At 41.9% G+C, this 20,391-nt stretch overlaps 1 protein-coding gene across 3 annotated transcripts in view; it reads right to left on the reverse strand.

Annotated features, from left to right (window-relative positions):
• Positions 1 to 20,391, reverse strand: part of LOC103215816 (signal-regulatory protein gamma) — a 98,282-nt gene that overhangs the window by 61,401 nt on the left and 16,490 nt on the right. Inside the window, exons 1-2 of one of the 3 annotated variants that reach the window (XM_073008873.1) lie at positions 10,791 to 19,195; positions 1,666 to 2,022 (exon numbers count right to left, since the gene is read on the reverse strand). In XM_073008873.1, coding sequence (XP_072864974.1) covers positions 1,666 to 2,022; positions 10,791 to 10,863 — 430 coding nt within the window. In that variant the 5' untranslated portion in view covers positions 10,864 to 19,195. Of the gene's footprint in view, positions 1 to 1,665; positions 2,023 to 10,790; positions 19,196 to 20,391 lie in introns of those variants that run through there. The other 2 variants (XM_073008849.1, XM_073008851.1) reach the window with 2 other exon arrangements.

Below are 20,391 nucleotides of genomic sequence, written 5' to 3' on the forward strand. Positions count from 1 at the left end.
TCACACCTGAGCTACTTTCTGGCTGTGACTGCCTGGGCTGGGGAGGCACCATCTGGAAACTTCAGTGTCTTTGCCTATATTATCTGCACAATCAGAATAAAGCCACTTCCACATCTATGTTCAAGGGTTGTGGGAAGCCCTGTTGCTATACCATCTAGGAGGGAAATTAGACAATATTCTCATATATGAAAACACACACACCCTCTAACTTAGCAATGTCACTTCCAGTGGGTGTCTCCCACCTGAGTAGGGTGATACATGTACAAAGCCATCCACTGCAGGATTGTTAGTAGCTCAAGTTTGGGAACAACTTACATATCCATCAACAGGATGCTGTGAAATAAATTTTGGTATTTCCATAAATTGGAATATTCTGCAGCTGTTAAAGAGTGGAGCAGTTCTATGTCCCGATGTGGAATCTCAATATGGAATGATAGGGCTTATGTTTGGAGGAAGTTTTCCAACCACCAGTGGGTTTTAGTGTCTGAATGTGAGGTGCATTCTGAACCTTTGGGAAATGGATGAAAAAAGAAATCCCAGCTCCCTGATCCATGGTTCTGTCTGAGGAGCTTTTATTTAGCGCCTGTGATGCACCAGGTTCTTCTGTGAAGACAGTGTCTTAACAAATGCTGGGGAAGGAAGGAGCCTGCCTCGATCCGGACCTGGACTCTAGCTTTGATTCCATCAATAACTGGCCCTGTGACTGTGGACAAGACCCCTGTCATCTCTTGGCTTAAGTCTCCCATCTGTAAAGGGGAGTTGGGCTGAAAGCCTGAAGGTCTTTCCCATGTTGGAATGTCAGGATTCAGGAGGTAGGATGAGGATTCTGGGCCTCTGGCTGGAAACCCCAAATAGGTTTTATTGCTGCCTTAAATTGGGCACCCCTGAGCCAGCCATATGTATGACCTCTTTCCTGAGGTGAGGGATATTCTGAGATGACCCAGCTCTGCTCAGAGCCCACAGTGACTGTATGACTCAGTCCTGAAATCACACAAGGCTTCAAATAGACCCACAGCAAACACCAAACTTGTTGGCATCTCCTCCCACCAGGCCATCAGACTGAAGAGTGAATCTGTGCCTCCCAGGAATCTTCCCTGTGTGATGTTTCTGAAGATTAAATAAAGAAAAACACGATTTACACTCTCCATCCCCTGGATGAATTTCTCCTCATTAGAATGGAAGAGAATGTAAGCTTGGTGGAGGAAGAGCTATTGGCTGTTTCATTCACTGCTGTTTGCACAACATCCAGGGTGGAGTCTCGCACACAGTGGGTTCTTAGTGAGTGCCTGTTGCATAAAGAAGAGACTCGGCCAGCACTCTTTGGAGGCTGCAGGTGAGCTCTGGCCCTGTACCCGGGCAAATCACTCAATCTGTCAGTTTCCTCATTCGTGGAACTAAAGGGCTGGGCCAGATTGGGAAGGACAAGAGCTGTAGAGCCAGACAGATTGGAGATGCAGTCTTTCCCATCATTTACCAGCCATGGAACCTTGAGCAATAGCGTGATGTCCCTGGGTCTTAACTCACCTGATCTGTAGAAGGGGGTGACATCAGGTCATGAAAATGAGCACCCACCACCACACCTGATTGTTGCTCAAAGAATGGAAGGTGCTATTATTGAGTTATTGTCACACATCAAGGGATGAGGGAGATCCATGCTGTACTCACCACGCAAAGCCATCTCAGTGCCTGGTCCAGACTTAAACTCCACGTTCTCAGGGCTCCCTTTTCGAAACTTCACACAGTAGTAGGTGCCGGCATCTGCTGGGGTGATGCTACTGATGCGGATGGAAAAGTCCATGTTGTTTCTTTTTGTGAGGTCTGAAACAGTTGTTACCCGGGGGAAGTGGCCTTCTTTTTGATTGTAGATTAATTCTCGGCCTGGTCCAACTCCTCTGAACCACAGGACAGGTCCCACGGGAAGCAAGGAGGTCACAGTGCAGTGCAGAGTGGCCGACTCTCCAACTGCGACCAACAGGAGCTTCTCAGGTTGAATCATCTGTAGCTCCTCTTCACCTGCCACTTCTGGAAAGGAGCACAAAGCAATCATTTTTTCATCCTTACATAATTCTGTATTTCCTCGTGTTTATCAAAGACATTCAGTGACTGGGTGCACATCAGGAATCAGGAGCAGGACTTGATCTCAGCACACTGCGTGTATTATCTCATTTAACCCTCACAACAAGCCTATAACATGAGGTCGTATTACAATTGAGGGCACTGAGCCCTGAGGCACAGAGAGTTTCAATTTTTTTTTTTTTTTTGAGAGAGCGTCCTGTTCTTTTTTTTTTTTTTTTGGAGACGGAGTCTCACTCTGTCGCCCAGGCTGGAGTGCAGTGGCCGGATCTCAACTCACTGCAAGCTCCGCCTCCCGGGTTTACACCATTCTCCTGCCTCAGCCTCCCGAGTAGCTGGGACTACAGGCGCCTGCCACCTCGCCCGGCTAGTTTTTTGTATTTTTTAGTAGAGACAGGGTTTCACCGTGTTAGCCAGGATGGTCTCGATCTCCTGACCTCGTGATCCGCCTGTCTCGGCCTCCCAAAGTGCTGGGATTACAGGCTTGAGCCACCGCACCCGGCCAAGAGAGGGTCCTGTTCTGTTGCCTAGGCTGGAGTGCTGAGGCATAATCATGGCTCACTGAAACTTCAACCTCTCAGGCTCAAGTGATCCTGCTACCTCAGCCTCCAGAGTAGCTAGGACCACATGTGTACACCACCATGCCAGGCTAATCTTTGTATTTTTGTAGAAACAGGTCACACCATTCTGCCCAGGTTGCTCTTACTTGAGTGCAAGTGATCCACTTGCCTCGGCTTTCCATAGTGCTGGGATGGCAGGTGAGAGCATCAAGCCCAGCCAAGGGATTCAATTTCAAGGTAGAGCTTTGGGTTGAGGACCTGAGTAGAACTCCTGAACTCTACTTTGAAGTGTTCATATATATACACACACACACACACACACACACACGTATATTATATATATAATATATATACACATATATATTATACAGCTTTTAAATACACACATACACACATATATAATATATAATATATTGCATATTATATATTTAAATACACATATATTTAAATATGTGTGTATGTGTGTATTTAAATATATAATATGTAATATAATATATTATATATATGTGTGTATGTGTGTATTTAAAAGCTGTCAGTAAAGCTATGTGTCTTCTGCAGGCTGTTTTTTGCCTTTCCAAATTCTAGAGGCTGTCCACATTCCTTTCTCACTGTCACATCTTCCCATCACTCTAACATCTTGCTTGCATCCTCACATGTCCTTCTCAAATAGTTAGTCTCCTTCCTCCTTCTTATAAGGACCCTTCTGATACATCGGGCCCACTCTGACACTAGATCCAGTATTAAAACCACTGTCTTAAAAAAGCTGAAGAAAGTAAAGGAAACAATGGACAAAGAACTAAAACAGCAGGAATATAAACACATTAACAAAATAAGAACAGCCAGAATGAGAAATTATGAAGAGAAATCCAATAGAAACTTTGAAGTTGAAAATACAACAATTGAAAGTTCAGTAGAGGGGTTCCCTAACAGGTGTGAGCAGGTGGAAGAAAAGTCATAAAGCTGCAAGATGGAATAATTAAACTTATTAAGACTGAGGTATGGATGGAAAATGGAATAAAGTATAGAGAACAGAATCTAAAGGAATTCTGGGACACTATCAAATGGATTGAAATATACATTATTAGAGTCCCAGGGGGAAAAAGAAGAGGAAGAGAAAAAGGAGCAGACGATTATTTGAAGATATCACGGCCAAAACCTTCACAAACTTAAAAAAATACATGAATGTACAAATTTAAAGACACTGAAGAAATGCAACTTTAGCTCAAGGATAGAATCTGAGACCCACACTAAGGTACATTATAATTCAACCGTCAAAAACTAAATTCAAAGAATCCTGAAAGCAGTGGGAGAGAAACGATTCCTCGCATTCAAGAGACCCTCAGTAAGATTATCAGCTGAGCTCTTATATAAAGTATTGGAGGCCAGAAGACTGAGGGATGATGTGTTCAAAATGCTGTAAGAGGAAAAACCTGTCAACCATGAATTCTATACCTGGCGAGAGTGTCCTTCAAACACAAGGGAGAAATTAAGACATTCTCAGATAAACAAAAGCTATGATAGATCATGACCACAAAACCTTGCTTACAAGAAATGTTAAAAGGAGTGCTTCAGGTGGAAATGAAAGGATGCTATATGGCAAATCAAAGTTATATGAAGAAATAAAGATGTCCAGTTATATGTAATTTTTTTTAAAAATCGTATTTACCTGATACCTCAACATCCCACAAACAAGTTGTGAGCACCCTGCCAAACCAGGTACAACACTGTGATAAAGCTAGTCCCAGCCACAATTCCTCTTCTTGTCTTCCTCTACTGTGACCTAGTGACACTGAAACATTCTAGTAAAACCCATCATGCTTTTTCTTTGTGTCCTCCATCCTGACTCCCAGTAAAGGCAATGGTTTCCCATCTCTCGTCTCTCTTGCTTCCCCATCTGCTTGGTTGAGTCTTCTCCCTGGGAGCTCCTCCCATATGGCTTCCTGTGTGGCATGCCCTACCCCGCTATGCCTCTCCAGATGAAATTTTCATAACCATGTTAGAGTGATCCTTTAAGACATAACCTGCAGGACTTACTCTACCATTTTCATCAGTAGTGGCAATGAAGAGGGGATTATTCTAAACCGGGGTAGAAAGTTCCTAGGAGATGCACTTTGAGTGTTCATGGCTTACTGATTTGCTACTTATTGGCTCCACGAATTTGAGAAGGCTTTTTACCCTGATGGCTTTCCTGTGCTGTGCTATACACAGTTATGTGTTGCCTTCTGGAGTGCTGCCAAAGCTCTCTATCCTAAAGTGTGTATCCTATTCCAATATCAATAATGACAGCCGCATTTCTTCAGAGCACAGCATGATATAGCAACCTCTTCAAAGAAGACTCGTATGATACTTACAATAATGTCACATAATCCAGAATCTCTAAGTTGTTCTGAGGTACCAGTGGCAATGTATTCTTCATTTACAAATTTTACTTACAAATTAAAATCACAGACACTCCTTTTAGTGCTTTCAAACAAACAAAAATACCTCTTCTCTCTAGAGACTTTGGCAATGATTTTCATTCCTCTTGGAATCTCTAGACCACTCCTGATGGTCATAAACTTCCCCAGGGCTTCTAATGCAAAATGAAAAATAAAACAAAACAAAAAAAGCCCCTCTCTGCCTTGTTCTTTACTTCATTCTAACAAAAAATGACTAGAATCTACTGGCTTGTGTTCCAGATCGAGGGGGAATACTTTCTGTTGCAAGCATTAACCACTGGTTGTCCCACAGGCCAGTCCCTGCTCATCTGAAATGGGTCTCATTGGAACTTAAACTTCTACTGAAACACAAAATTTAAATTTCTGTCAGGTACAGCTGCACACCTTTCTGTTGACAGTGGTATTATTACTACTGGATTTGTTGATGCAACAGTCCTCAACCAAATACTAGCTAACTGAATTGAACAGCATGTTAGAAGGATAATAAACCATGAGCAAGTGGTATTTATTCCTGAAATACAAGTATGTTTCAATATACGAATGACAAACAAACAATATGGTATGCCTCATTTATAGAACAAATAGAAAAAACATCTATTTTGATCTTGATAAAATTTTGATCTGTTTTGATCAAAGCATCTATTTTGATCATGATAAAAACATGATCATCTATTTTGATGCAGAAAAGCATCTGATAAATTTGTACATCTATTTATGATGAAAGCAATCAATAAAAGGGATATATGAATACTTTCACAAGATGATTAACATTCACATACTCATACTTTATTTTTATTGTACTGATCATTGCCAAAAATTAATTTTTTCATTCACCTATTTACTATGTGTGTTGATTACTGTCTTTCTCCCCAGTGGATGCAAGCAGCAAAAGGGCAATTACTTTTTCTTTTTTATTCTACCAAAGTACCCCATGTTTCTATATCAGATCCTGGCACACAGTAGGTATCCAATAGGTATGTGTATAATGTTTGAATTGTTCAGTGGGACATTTCCCTAGAAGACTGAAATCTTCTATTTTAGGTGGTTTGCTTCTGTGGAATTTGACAGAAAATGAGTTTCCCATGTAGAGGACTTAGTGGAAAAAAACAACAACAACAATCAATTTGCAAACATATAGAAAGTAGAAGAGCCCAGAGAAGAAAACCACAATCCTCCTTCACACCACATCGCCCACTCCACTCCCAAGAGCAGCAGCTGCAGAAATCGCATGGAATAGAATCAAGGCCGGAAGTGTTTGAGTAATGGTGAAACCTGTGACCTCTAGAGTCAGAGTGCCTGAGTTCAAATCATAACTCTACCAGTTACCAATGAGTGAGCTTGCAGCACTTTGTGCTTCTGTTTTCTTATGTGAGGGAATGTGACAAGAATATCTACTTTGTATATAATGATCACATGAAGTAAAAGATGTAAAGCATTTCCAACAGTGTCTGTCATATGGTGAATGTTCAAAAATTGTAAAATTATTGCCTGGTAGATTTCCTAAGGCTTGGAGGCTTCAGTGGACATTAGATGACAAGGATAAGGATAAGGATATGAATACGGATATAAATATAACTATAGTTATAGGTAATATAGGCAGATCTGTGTCATTTGTATCCTCACAGTTTTTTCCTCATCTCTACCATTCATGGAAGAGGAAATTTCAGAATAGAAATGCACAGAAATTCAGTTTTGAGGGAAAATGCATTTTACCAAGGGAGAAGTTTGCTTGCCTGTTGCTTATATTAACAGACTGGGAGACTTTGAGTGGTAAGATTAGAGAATTAGGAAGAAGGCAGAATGGCTGGGCAATAGAGAAAACCACACATCTCTTTAATGCACATTTCATGTAGACTGAAAAAATGAGTTGAAGGTTATAGTAAATAAAGTGTTTTTAAAATCCTGTGTGTGTTTCAGCATGGTCACATGAGATTTATCTCAGGAATGCAAGGATGGTACAACATTCATAAATCTCCAAATGTGATATGCTACGTCAAGGCAATCTTGAGCAAAAAGAACAAAGATGGGGCCAGGCATGGTGGCTCATGCCTGTAATCCCAGCACTTTGGGAGGCTGAGGCGAGCAGATCACGAGGTTAGGCGATCGAGACTGTCTTGGCCAACATGGTGAAACCCTGTCTCTACTAAAAACACAAAAAATTAGCCAGACATGGTGGTGCACACCTGTAGTCCCAGCTACTTAGGTGGCTGAGGCAGGGGAATCATTTGAACCCGGGAGGTGGAGATTGCAGTGAGCCAAGATTGCACCACCATACTCCAGCCTGGTGACAGAGTGAGACTCCTTCTCAAAAAAAAAAAAAAGAACAAAGATGGAGGCACCACACTGCCTAATTTCAACATTGACTACAGTTTCAAAGTAATCAAAAATGCATGGCACTGGCATAAAAAGAGACATTTAGACCAATAGATCAGAACAGAGAACCCAGCAATAAACTCACACATTCACACTCAGTTGACTATTGACAAAAGTGTGAAGAAAACACAATGGTGAAAGATCTGTCTCTTCAAAAAGTGGTGTTGGCAAAACTGGATATCCATGTGTAGGGGAATGAAATTAGACCCTCTTCTCATGCTGCATACAAAAACAACTCAAAATGGATTAAAGACTTAAATGTAAGATCTGAAACTGTATAAGAACTAGAAGAAAAGTTTCATGACATTGGTCTTGGCAATACATTTTTGGATTTGAGCCCCAAAGCACAGGCAACAAAAGCAAAAATAGACAAATGGCATTAATAACAAACTAAAAAAGCTTCTACACAGCCAAGGAAACAATCAACAGAGTGAAGAGACAACCTACAGAATGGAAGAAGACATTTGCAAAGCGTACATCTAATAAGGAGTCCGTATACAAAATATATAAGGAAGTCAAACAACTCAACCATAAGAAAACAACTCTATTAAAATATGGGCCAAAGATCCAAATAGACATTTCTCAAAAGAAGATATTAAGATGGCAAGTCAGCATATTAAAAATATCCAATCTTACTATTCATGAGATAAATGCAAATTAAAACCGCAGTGAGCTATCATCTCACACATGTAAGAATGGCTATTATCAAAAAGAGGAAATTTAACTAGTATTGGAGAAGATGTGGAGAAAAGGGAACGCTTGCAAACAGTTGGTGGGAATGTAAATTAGTAGAGCCATTAGTGAAAACAGTATGCAGGTTCCTCAAGAAATTAAAAATGTAACTCTTATCTGATCTGGCAATCTCACTACTGGCATATATCCAAAGGAAATAACATCAGCATGTCACAGAGATATCTGCACTTCCATGTCCATTGTCGCATTATTTACAATAGCCAAGATATGGAATCAACCTAGGTGTCTATCAGCAGGTAAATGGAGAAAGAAAATGTAGTATATATGCACAATGAAATTCTAATCAGCCTTACAAAAAGGGAAATCCTGTCATTTGCAACAACGTGGATGAACCTGGAGGACATTCTGCTAAGTGAAATAAGTCAGGCACAGAAAGACAAACACTGTATGATTTCACTTATATGTAGAATCTAAAAAGTTGAACTCATAGAAGTAGAAAGTAGAATGGTATTTATCCAGGGTTAGAGAGGGGGTGCAGTTGGGGAGATATTAGTCAAAGGATACAAAATTTCAATTTAGATAAGAGAAATAAGTTCAAGATATCTATTGTACAATGTGGTGTTTATACTTAATAATATGAGTTGTATTCTTGAAAACTGCTGAGATAGCAGAGTTTATGAGTTCTCACAATAAAAAATGATAAATATATAAGGTAATGCATATGTTTATTAGTTCAAATTAGTCATTCCACAATGAATGCATATTTCATAATATGTTGTACATAAATATGTATACTTTTGTCAAATAAAAATAAAATAAAATATTTATTTTGCTAAAAATTTCACTGAAAATAGAAAATTAAATAAAAAGTTGGAGAAACAATGATTAAAAATGAAATCTCATATGTGCATGTACATGTACATGCATATGCACATGTGCGTATATATATGTGTATATGTAATGTATACACAAATATATATAAAAGTTTGGCCTATCATGTTAGTACGTAAGGTTGTTTTGTGCATTAATTACAATTATTACAAATTTAAAAATCTCAGTAAAATATTTGGCACATAGAAATCATCCAACATATTTTTAACAACATTTTGGAAATACATACATATGCTAGCATTTTACCTCTGTTTGTTTCTGACTGGCGTGATGGGTGACTATTAATCTAACGTTTGCTTCCCTGCATTTTCTAATATTTCTGCACATAGCATAACATGGCTAAAAGGGTGATCAACTCTGGAGCTGGTCAACCTGGACTTGATCCCAACTGCTCCATGGACTGAGGTAGGGGACAATGAACAAGTTCCTCCCTCTGCCTCACTCCTCATTTGCAAACAGGGCACAAGAGTTGTAGCTTTCACACATGGATGTTGTAAGGATTAGTTGACTTCATACAAGCAAAATGATAAGTGTGTCTACCTTACAGGAAGAGAGCAATTGCTGAACTATTACTGCTATCATTTGGGTACAGTGTATGTGTAAGAAAAATAATTTGAACAGTGAGACCCTTGCCCTCTACGACCTGTGAGGTGACATCACAGGAAGGCCCAGTGGGCAACTGAGAGGCTATTGTGCCCAGCCCTGTGACCAGCAGTCAGCTGCATGGTCTGAAAAGGGGTGAGGACAGGCAGCCTGTCTGGGAGCAGTGAACAGGGCTCCCCCAAGTGGCACCAGGAAAGACCTCCCAATCCTGTCTGCTTGGGGGAAGGGAAAATAAATTCTCCAGAGGAAAATCAAGATGACTAAGGGAGTTTGTGGTGCCTGTTATGGGCTGAATGTGCCCCCAAAGCAAATGGGTTGAAGCCCCAGTCCCCAGCGCCTTAGAATGTGACCATATTTGGAGACAAGGTCTTTAACCCATTTATGCCTGAGGTTGCAATTTTTTTAATTTGAAAAATCAGAACTTAGTGATGCCCTTGAGCAGTAGGATATAAATAACTCCCGCAAGCTTAGTGATCCAATAATGGAGCACTAGGCATAAATGGGTGAAGCAATTTAGTTAAATGAGGTCATTGGTGGGGAGCCTTAATCCAATATGGCTGACGTTCTTATAAGAGAAAATGAGAACACAGACACACACAGAGGAAGGCCATGTGTTAAGACACATGGAGGAGATAGCTTTCTACAAGCCAAGGAGAAAGACCTCAGTAGAAACTAACCCTGCTGGCACCTTGATTTTGCAATTCAGCCTCCAGAACTGAAAGAAAGAAAGCAAATGTCTATTGTTTTAGTCACTGAGTCTGTGGTGCTTTGTTATGGAAGCCCTAGGAAAGGAATATAGGGCGCTGTAAGTATGAAATGTGGAACTTCTTAAAGAGGAGGAGGGCACAGGAAAGTGGGTGGGAGGACTCAAGACAGGTAAGGATTTAATAATGATTCTTCTGTGTTCGTCAAATAAAATATTATAAAAATGTAAGTAATTGTGATGGTGGCAGAAGCATCACAAGGTTTGATGCCTCTGGTAGCCAACTGCAGATCCACAGAGAAAGTGCTCAGCTCCCTGATCTTCTGCTTTTGGACAATGTCCAGTCCTTGACTTTCCTTGGCAGTGCTTGTGCTGATCTGAAATCGCTGCAAGTCCAGAGGCAAGGCTAGGTCCAGAAGGCAGGGAGAAAGGGTTCTAGCCCAATGCAATGCTCACCTGTAAATCCCAGCAGTAGAGTCAGAAGCAGGAAAGGACCAGGAGGGTGGGACCAGGAGGCTGGGACAGGCATTCTGGAGACCTCAGAAGCCTGCTCTGTTCAAACGTCTGTTCTGGGGAGATCTCAGTCCCTTCTCTGAAGAGAGAAGACAAGCCCTGCCTCCCTCAATTCAAGAGGAAGTGGCTGTGATGGAGTGCAACAGTAACCGGCTTCTAGATTGTGACATACAAATCAGGCACAGCAGGCAGCTACAAAGCAAGGAGTTACTTGTGCTCCATTTTCAGGAGAATCAGACAGGTTAGCAGAAATAATGCTCCCTGCCTGCCTGGGGCCTGTGCTCCCTCCTCATGACCCCAACCCCATTTTCAGGTCTTCTTGGTGATTTGCCATTTGGGGCTTTTAAGTCAAGAAAGACCTGTTGTTAGGAACTGTTTTCTAAAGTCTTTATTTCAAGACTCTAGGATGTGGTTGGCTTGTGGTCTCGTTCTGCACCAGCCTCAACCAAATGCCACTCAGCTGGAGGTAGGAGAAGGGTTCACAGGACCTGCTCAACACTGGAGAGGAACCAGATCTTCTCCTGAAATGATTTTCTGTTCCAACCTTTTATTCCTATAATTGGCAAAACTTAGCCCAAATTCAGTCTCTTGAGGACCTTAGCACTTTCATTTGCCTGCACCCAGCAGAAGGAATTATTTCTTGACTCCTTCCAGGAGAGAAACTGGGTTTGGGGTAATAATCAACTGATTTGTGGAGGGAGGTGGGGATTGTGGGTTCTGGAAAGGGGATAGGGTTATGATGAGGGAAGATTATGGTAGGCAGGTTCCTGGGGCTGTCATATCAATTTCAATACCCTTTCTTCTACCTACAGAGCACCTATTTCATTCGCCACTGAGTTCAGATAGGAAATGAGGAAAGAGGAAAAATCCATGCTCCCACCAAGAGTGTGTGCCAAGGAGTTGGGGAAGTCACACGGGCCCTTCTATGCTCAGTTTCAATCTCCTAAACTGGGAATAGTAAGTCTTTTTTTGCAGTGTTTTAGTGACAATTAAAGAGATAATGACTATATCATGCCTGAAACCCAGTAGGTCATTATTGATACTCACGGTGCCAGGTGAAGAGCAGGCACTCAAATGTTGTTTTTGAATGGATCCCTACTGCATGCTGAGTGCCGACCAGTGGCCTTCTCCCAGCAACTCAGGCCTCCTGAGACCCAGCTTATATGGTATATTTGGACTACTCCTGCCACCTTGAAATCAATTTCTCCCTCTGGATTCTCTAAATCCTGCTCCTTGTTCATCCATAGATTAGTTGCTCCTCTTACAATTTCCAGCTGTATGATTTTCAAAAAGACACTACTTCTCTGAGCCTTAGTTTGATTATATGTAAATAAAGGTTAGAATATGCACCTTGTAGAGCTATGGTAGGAATAATACAAGCCATACTGAATGCTTGAATTATAATTAATTATAAGCAAAAAAAAGTGGCTATAATTATTTTCTGTGTGCAGTAAGAGTCCACTGGTTCTCTGCCACGGTTGTGCTTTAGAAAAGCCCCCTTGTTAAAATAAATGATTTCTCTTCCAGCATCTATGACTAAGAAAGACCTGTCCAGAATCCTTATTTCACATGTGGGTTTTAGGTCCTTAATCTGTCATGAATAATTGTCAAATCAAATTGTAAATGTTATCATGTTTTAATTGAAAGTTCTGTTTTAATGTGGCAGATGTATACAGGGTGAAATCTTCCCCTCTTTCTCCACATCCACAGTAATGAAAACACAAAATGAAAAGAATATATGAATCAATGTCTAATTACACTTGAATACAAGCAATTGGCCTCTATGTGACATGAAGGAATTACAACAGCTATCATTTATTGAGAGTGTCCTGTGCTCCAGATATGGTGCCAAGCATCTTTCCATTGGTAATGTCATTAAATCATTGCTCTGACCCCATGAGGTAAGCTCAACCATTAACCTCCTTTCACAGGTGAGAAAACCCGAGGCACATGGAGAGTAATGAATCTGCTCAAGATCACCCAGCTTTTAGAACTGGAACATAGGTTGCCACACTCCACAGCCTTCGCTTTTAATGGTTGTACTATGATACCTCTCATAGGAAGGGAGAGGCATCCCTCAGGAAGAAAGCAGAGAAGAAGCCATAGTCTCAATTAGGAGCAGCCCTTGCAGTGAGGCTGTGGCAGGTGCAATGCTCCACGAGGCCCTGACAATCCATGATCACGTGAGAAATTATTCCTGGGAAGACGGCAGTGCAAGCAAGAATCCCCAAAGATTTGAGGAACAGCACTGCAGCTAACAAATTCAAGAAAAACAATAACTCAAAAACAAATAACAATGAAAAGAACTTCACACCTGAGCAAATATGAAAAAAAAATGTGTAAAGTTCTTTAAAATTAGTATACTTAATGATCTTATAAGGAAAAGAAGAGGGAAGTAAATTCATAAACCAACATCAGGCATGTGTTAATATGAAACAGAAATAGGCGGGCATGAAGTAACAACAATCCTCTTGAAAAAATACCAAAACACAGACTTTGGAAATGAAAACACAATCAGTGCTGACATTTTTTTAAAAACTTAATAGGTTGACTAGCTGACTATACATAAATAAGTGTAATAGTAAGTTAGTAAACTGGGTGATTATGTAGGGGAAATCTATGATACAGCACAGAGACAACCAAACAAAGTAACGTGGATAGGTAAAAATATACCACAATACTGTGGTATATCTTTTCCTATTGCTCTATTTTTACCTAGCCACATTACTACATTAGCTTAAGAGGTATGAGTCATAAAGTATTATGTCTCCAAAAATAAGAATTGGGGATATATGACTCAAAAATACATAGAATAGTGTCAGGAAGATGGCAGAATCTATGCTTAGAGCAGCAAATGCCTTCTTGTGAACTTCAATCCTTCAGTAAAGATCAACTAAGTAAATAGATGCTTACAATTTTTGTGGAAATCATGTGGAGAATTGAGTTTTCAATTTAGGTTGACTTGGGGAAGCATGGATAAAATCTGAATGTTTGAGAGGACCAGGAGCCTGGGAGTCCATGAGCTAAAATTCTTCTTTGTCTGCCATGTTTCACCCCGACTCGTCACAGCAGGTGCAGATAATCAGGGACGACTTTGGGACACATGAGAAACTGGGAGCTGGATGCTCCAGAAGACTAAAGATGGAAGACTGTGGGCTTAGGAATCAAAACTTCCTAGTCTGAAATCCAGCTCTAACAGGTACCAGCTGTATGATCTTGGCGTCACTATTAACCTCCCTGTTTCCTGAGTTTCCCCAAGTGAATAATCATACCATCTTCATAAGTTTGTGATGGGAATTAAATGAACCAATATATACAAATTACTTAATACTATCTGACCGTGTCCCCTAAAAGTTATATATTCAGTATTACCTTTATCATTATAGATAGTAGTTAGATATTATTGTTATTAGGTAGTGTTTTGGTTATAGCAACAATTTAAAAAAACAGATCCTCTGCCCTCAAGCACTTATGATGCAGCGTGACAACCTTGGCCAGTGGCTGGCGGAGGTAGAGTACCACGACAACAAGCTGAGGTCATGTGTCCAGCCCTAGAATCATGGAGTCATTACTAGCACCAGGGGCATGGTACAGGCATGATGTCTGGGGGAATCAATATGACCCCAATAAGGGTCTATGCAAATGCTCATGGAAAAGCTGTTCCAAATCTTGTCTCCTGCTGGGATGGGAGAGAAGACAGGCTCCCAAATGGAAATCAACAGGAGCAGGTGAGATGGGCTGAGAGGGTGAGGAGGCATCATGTAGAAATACACCCGTGTAGAGCAGGCTGCACTCACCTATGAGTCCTGGCAGCAGAGGAAGTGGCAGGGGTTGTCCAGATGGGCTGGGAAACAGGGATGGACATGGCCTGCCCTGTCAGACTGTGTCTCATGGAGAGAACCCAGACTCTGCTCTGCAGGAAAGGAGGGCATCTGCTCACCTGCTATGTTGTCTGAGGAGTGAGGTAGCTGTAGGGAGAAAGGACCTTGAGACTGGGACCATCCTCCATTGTGAAAGAGGAAGCGGACACAGTTGCCACCTCTGGGATGTTGTCAGTGTCTGTGCTTGGGGTTCCCAGGCCTGGGGAGCATTAGCTAGTACTGGAGAGAGGTCAACTGCTCCAGAACCTGCTGTTTCAGAGGCACTCATCTCATGCCAGGGGTCCCATGACCCTTCCTCATTGACAGCCCAGACCGAGAGGGCTCTGCAGCTAAGGACTGAGCTTGCAGCTTCAGAGACCATAATTCCAGGTGTGGTACATTTGAGGGCTTGTGGCTGTAGCAAACTTCTGGGATGAAACCAAATCCCCTGGACAACCCCTGCAAAAGTAACTTAAGACAACACCAAGGAACAAGCTGAGTAAATCAAAAACGACAATTCTTCTTAGATCTGTCAGAAAAAATGAGATCACAGGGCAAACCACTGTCCCCAGAACTGGGGAGCTGGGCAGGGTGATATAGAGAATCACAACTTCCTAAAGCCAAAACCTCTGTGGGAACCAGTACCGGGGAGGAAAAGCTGCACTGTAATTGAAGAATTTCTTGAGGCTCAGTGTGGGCCAGTCTTAGAAACAGGCTCCAGGAGGACCCAATAACGGAGGTCTCCCACACTTTTGTGAGTTTTACCTCTGGGAAGTTGATTAGCTCCTCAGAGTGAATATGGGAGAAATACTCACTTGTGCTTCCAGGACACGGAGAGGAAAAGTAATCATTTAAAAATATACCAGAGTGTCCTGTTGTTCTTTCGCTTGTTCCGTATAGTAAATATACAAGACAAAGGCAACACTGTTCCAATTACTGTTGATATATTTTTACAAAGAAATAAAACAATTTGACACTCAGTGTTTCTAATGCTTTGAATTACAGTGTACTAAATATTTGTTTGAACTTCCTGCTACATTTCTAACTGACAATATGACAGTTTCTAATATTTTGACAAAAATTATGAAGATCACAGAACAACCATTATTTTTCCCATTGAATGTAGAGTTGTTTTCCAGGACTTCATGGTTTCCAGTTATCTTTACAATCCTGCACTGCCATGCAAAGTAAGAACATGCAAAATAAGCACACGTGGTAATATAATACAGTGCTAAGTAGAAAAACTGATCAGGATAAGAGGAACTGAAATTCTAGGATAAGAGAGGAAAACGACAATTTTTCCTAACCATGGTTTACAAAATGTGTCTTTAATAAAGTGAAATTTGAACAGAAACTTACTTGAAGGAAAGAAAAGAGTGAGCCATGCAGCTGTTTTGGGGAAGAAGCAGAGGAATGATACGATTTGACTTTTCCAAAAAAAATCATTGTGACTGAAAATTGCAGTCCAGTAGAGACGATAGCAACAGTTTGGAAGAGATGATACTGATTGGGACCAGGAAGGAGTGATGGAGGTGAGAAGCACACAGGTTATAAACACAACTCAGGCTTGGGCTGGTTCAAGAGAGCCAATTGTCAAACTTTCAGGAATTTTGCAATCCGGTTGCTAAACTGTTGGAAGCTTGAATTGGCCATATTGGGAGTATTTACACTACCAAAATTGGCAAGCGCTATAAATCAGCCTTCTTTATCCTTTTGAAGAGTCAACTGTTATACATTTGTCATCTCACCAGTGGACATAAGCATTTTGAAGCAGAATTGAATATTGCATGTAAATGTAAACGAAATCGAGGAGGACTCCAAAGCTTTTGGACTGTCACAGCATTCCTGCCATAAGCAACAGGGTTAGGAAAGTTGCAGATTGTCAGAAACAACTAGTGTTTCCATCCCAGAGAGAGGAGGGAGAACTGCTTTCTTTGTAGGTGGGAGGAGTAGGACGCTGTCTTAGTCCATGTGTGTTGCTGTAAAGAAATACCTGAGGCTGGGTAATTTACAAAGAAAAGATATATTTGGCTTGTGGTTCTGCAGGCTGTACAAGAGCATGGTGTCAGCATCTGCTTCTGATGAGGCCCTTGGACTGCTTCTACTCATGGTGGGAGACAAAGAGGAACTGGCATCACATGGTGAGAGAGGAAGGAAGAGAGAGAGAGAAGAGGGAGGTGCTAGGCTCTTTGTAACAATCAAATCTTGTGAATACTAATTGAGCAAGAACTCAATTATTACTGCAGACAGCACCAAATCATTCATGATGTATCTGCCCCCATGGCCCAAACACCTCCCATCAGGCCCTACCTCTAACATAGGGGATCAAATTTCAACATGGGATTTAGAGGAAACAAATATTCAAACTATCTTGGATGCTTAAACAAAGAGGAAAGAGAATTGTCTTTTTCCTTAAAACTGGAATGGGAGTTCATTTGTATTCAGGGGACATAGAGAACCTCAACAAGGCTGGGGAGATGGAGTAGGCAGGAATCCAGAAGACAGAGTAACTACTGAAAGGCTGGAGAGAGTCTGGTTTATGGCCTGTCTCAAAATAATGGATGCGAGGAATCCTGGTGTGTTCATATTTGGTGTGTTTCTCACATTCTAGGGGGATGCTGTGAGTCAATGCCCAGAGCCCCATTCTTTGGCCCCTTCTCAGTACCATGTGTGAAGACTCCACTCTAGGGCATCAAAGTGGCAGAAACTGAGGGTTCCACATGGCAGGGGAGGAAGGAAGGAGCTGTGGAAAACACGTCCATGTTTAATCATCTGCTCATCCTTCAAGAAATGTTTCTGGAGAGCCTGTTATGTTCCTGGTGCTGGTCTCCTCCTGAGATGTCTGTGGTGGTTGGACAGGCAGCTCTGAGATAGGATTGTGCCAGCTCAGCCCTCCTCCTAAGTCCTGTCGCCCTTTTCCGCATCTTTTCTGCTCAGGCACTCAGAGGATCAGAGCAGGAACAGCTTTCAGAGTTGCCTATCTGGGGCTTCTCAACATTACAGTGGGGATTCCTTAGAATGGAGTCCAGCATCAAATAATCTAGAGATGGCCTGTAAGGGACCACCCACAGAGTTGCCCCTCACTTAGCACCCTCTTCTCACCTCCCGCATAGGCCCCAAAGGCACCGAGGACACCTTTGAACAGCCTTGCTGTAACCCACTTCCTGCAGCACCCACACACTTCCTGGGACTGGGAGCCTCTTAGAGGGTTTCCTGAGACTCCTGAGGGTGTGCAGGGAGCTCGGTTACCTTCTCTAAACTCCACTGAACCTGACGTTGCACGACATGGGAGCTGGGCTCTCCAGCTGGCCTTGCCCTTATGGGGCAACCCTTGGCCAGCCGTTCTATCCTCACACTTACAGTCAGTCCTCTGCTTCAGTGGATGTTAGATGGTAGAGACATCAACCACCAGCAGCGCCCTGGGGTCCAGGAGGAGAGCTACAAGGAGTGGGGTAGTAGGAGCTGGCATGAGTCCTAGAAATCATGAGACAGGAGGGGCCATAAGAGGGGCCACCTGGGACGGACCTCCACTTACCCCATTCAAAGCTACCTGGACCCAACAAGGCTCCAAAACTTTTGAATCTGAGTCCTGTCCTGGATGCCCTGGATCCAACCCAAGGCGGAAGCTGGGGAAAGAGTCTCCTTCTTCCCAGTCACCCCATCTCCTGGTGCCAGGCTCTCCTACTGGAAGGAGAGGGCGGAGAGAGCTAGTACTCAGGTATTCATACAATGCAAGGAAGCCATGGACTTGTTTCTGAAAGGAGTGATGCCTCCTCAAGAAGAGCCTCCGGCACATCCTTCAGGAGGGATTCCAGAAGAAGGCATTGTGCGCCTAGGAGATTACAGTTCTAGGCAGGTTATGGCCCCTGAGGGCCTTCCAGTGGGACAAGACACGAAGGTAGAAGACAGCACTATTGATGATCCTGACCCTGTGTTGGCCCAGGCTAATGTATGTGGGATATCTTGGTTTTTAATAAAGAAAGTTTAAAAAAGAAAAACAAAAGACAAAGTTCTAAAGTAGCAAAAGCCTCATAGAATAAGGAGGTAAAGAAAAAAATATTTTTGTACAACTATAAAATGTGTTTGTTTTAAGCTGAGTGTTGTTACTAACAAGTAAAAAAGTTAAAAAATTAAAAACTCTATAACATAAAAATGTCACAGCAAGCTAAGGTTAATATATTATTGAACAAGGCAAAATATTTAAAAAATCAATTTAGCATAGCCTAGACCAGGCATTGTGTCACGTATGTGTAGTCCCAGCTACTCAGGAGGCTGAGACAGGAGGATTGCTTGAGCCCAGAAGTTCTGGACTGAGTGTGTACACTAAGTTCAGAATCAATGTGCTGACCTCCTACACGAGAAGGGAGCACCAGGTTGCCTACGGAGGAGTGAACCAGCCCAGGTCAAAAATGGAGCAGGTGAAAACTGTCGTACTGATCAGCAGTGGAGTCACACCTGTGAGTGGTCACTGCACTTCAGCCTGGGCAGCACAGTGAGACCCCAGGTCTTCAAGAAAATTAAAAATAAAAAATGTATATACTTTCAGTGTGGCCAAGGTGTATGGTGTTTATAAAGTCTACACAGGGTAATTTCCTAGGACTTCACATTCATCCACCACTAACTCACTGACTTACCCAGAGCAACCAGTTCTGCAAGCTCCATTTATGAGAAGTGCCCAATACATGTGCACCATTCTTAAAAATCTTTTAAAAAATTATAAAAAAAGTCTTTTATACCGTAGATTTACTGCACTTTTTAATGTTTAGAAATATTTATTCACTTACTTATTTTTTTTGACACAGAGACTTGCTCTGTTGCCCAGACTGGAGTGCAGTGGTGTGATCGCGGCTCACCACATACTTTAACTCCTGAGCTCAAGTGACCCTCCCACTTCAGCCTTCCAAGTAACTGAAATTACAGGTGTGCATCACCACACCTAGTTAATTTTAATCTTTTTCTGTAGAGACAGGGTATCATCATGTTGCCCAGGCTGATCTCGAACTCTTGGGCTCAAGCGATCCATCTGCCTCGGCCTCTCAAAGTGCTGGGATTACAGGTGTGAGCCAAAATATCTGGCTAGAGATGTTTAGATACACAAATACTACTGTGTTCTAATTGCCTACAGTATTCAGTACAGTAAAATGCTGTACTGGTTTGTGGCCTAGGAGCAAGAAGCCATACCATATGGCTGAGGTGTATAGTAGGCTATCCTTTCTAGGTTGGTGTAAGTACACTCTGTGATGGTCACACCAAAAGCAAATTAGCTTGTTGAAAGCTGTTGTGAGACCTTGGTTCTTGTCTTCTGAGTTTAAAAAAATTTAAGCAAGAGACACACAGCAAAGGAGATGCAGCATAGAGTAATTTATTGCAAAAGGAAAATAATATTTTGAAAGTTAGGTACAGAATAGACAGTACTTCCTGAGAGAGAGAGAGGATTCAAGACTGGCTGTTCATAAGGATAAGACAGCAAAGACTGGCACTAGCGAGGCTCCCTTTATGGGAGTCTTCAATGTTTATTCATAAGGAGGTGGAAAGAAGTGTTGCAAGTAAGCATGTTCTGGGCGGCCTTCTGGGTGCACCTGAGCAGTAGCTGTACATGCTTGTTCATACATTGCATAGCTCATTAGCATCTTAAATCTCCACCCAGGGATGTGTTTTTTACTATTATAATGAGAAAAGGGTCA

The sequence above is a fragment of the Chlorocebus sabaeus genome, chromosome 2 (assembly GCF_047675955.1).
Source record: "Chlorocebus sabaeus isolate Y175 chromosome 2, mChlSab1.0.hap1, whole genome shotgun sequence".
In the NCBI taxonomy this organism is placed as follows: domain Eukaryota; kingdom Metazoa; phylum Chordata; class Mammalia; order Primates; family Cercopithecidae; genus Chlorocebus; species Chlorocebus sabaeus.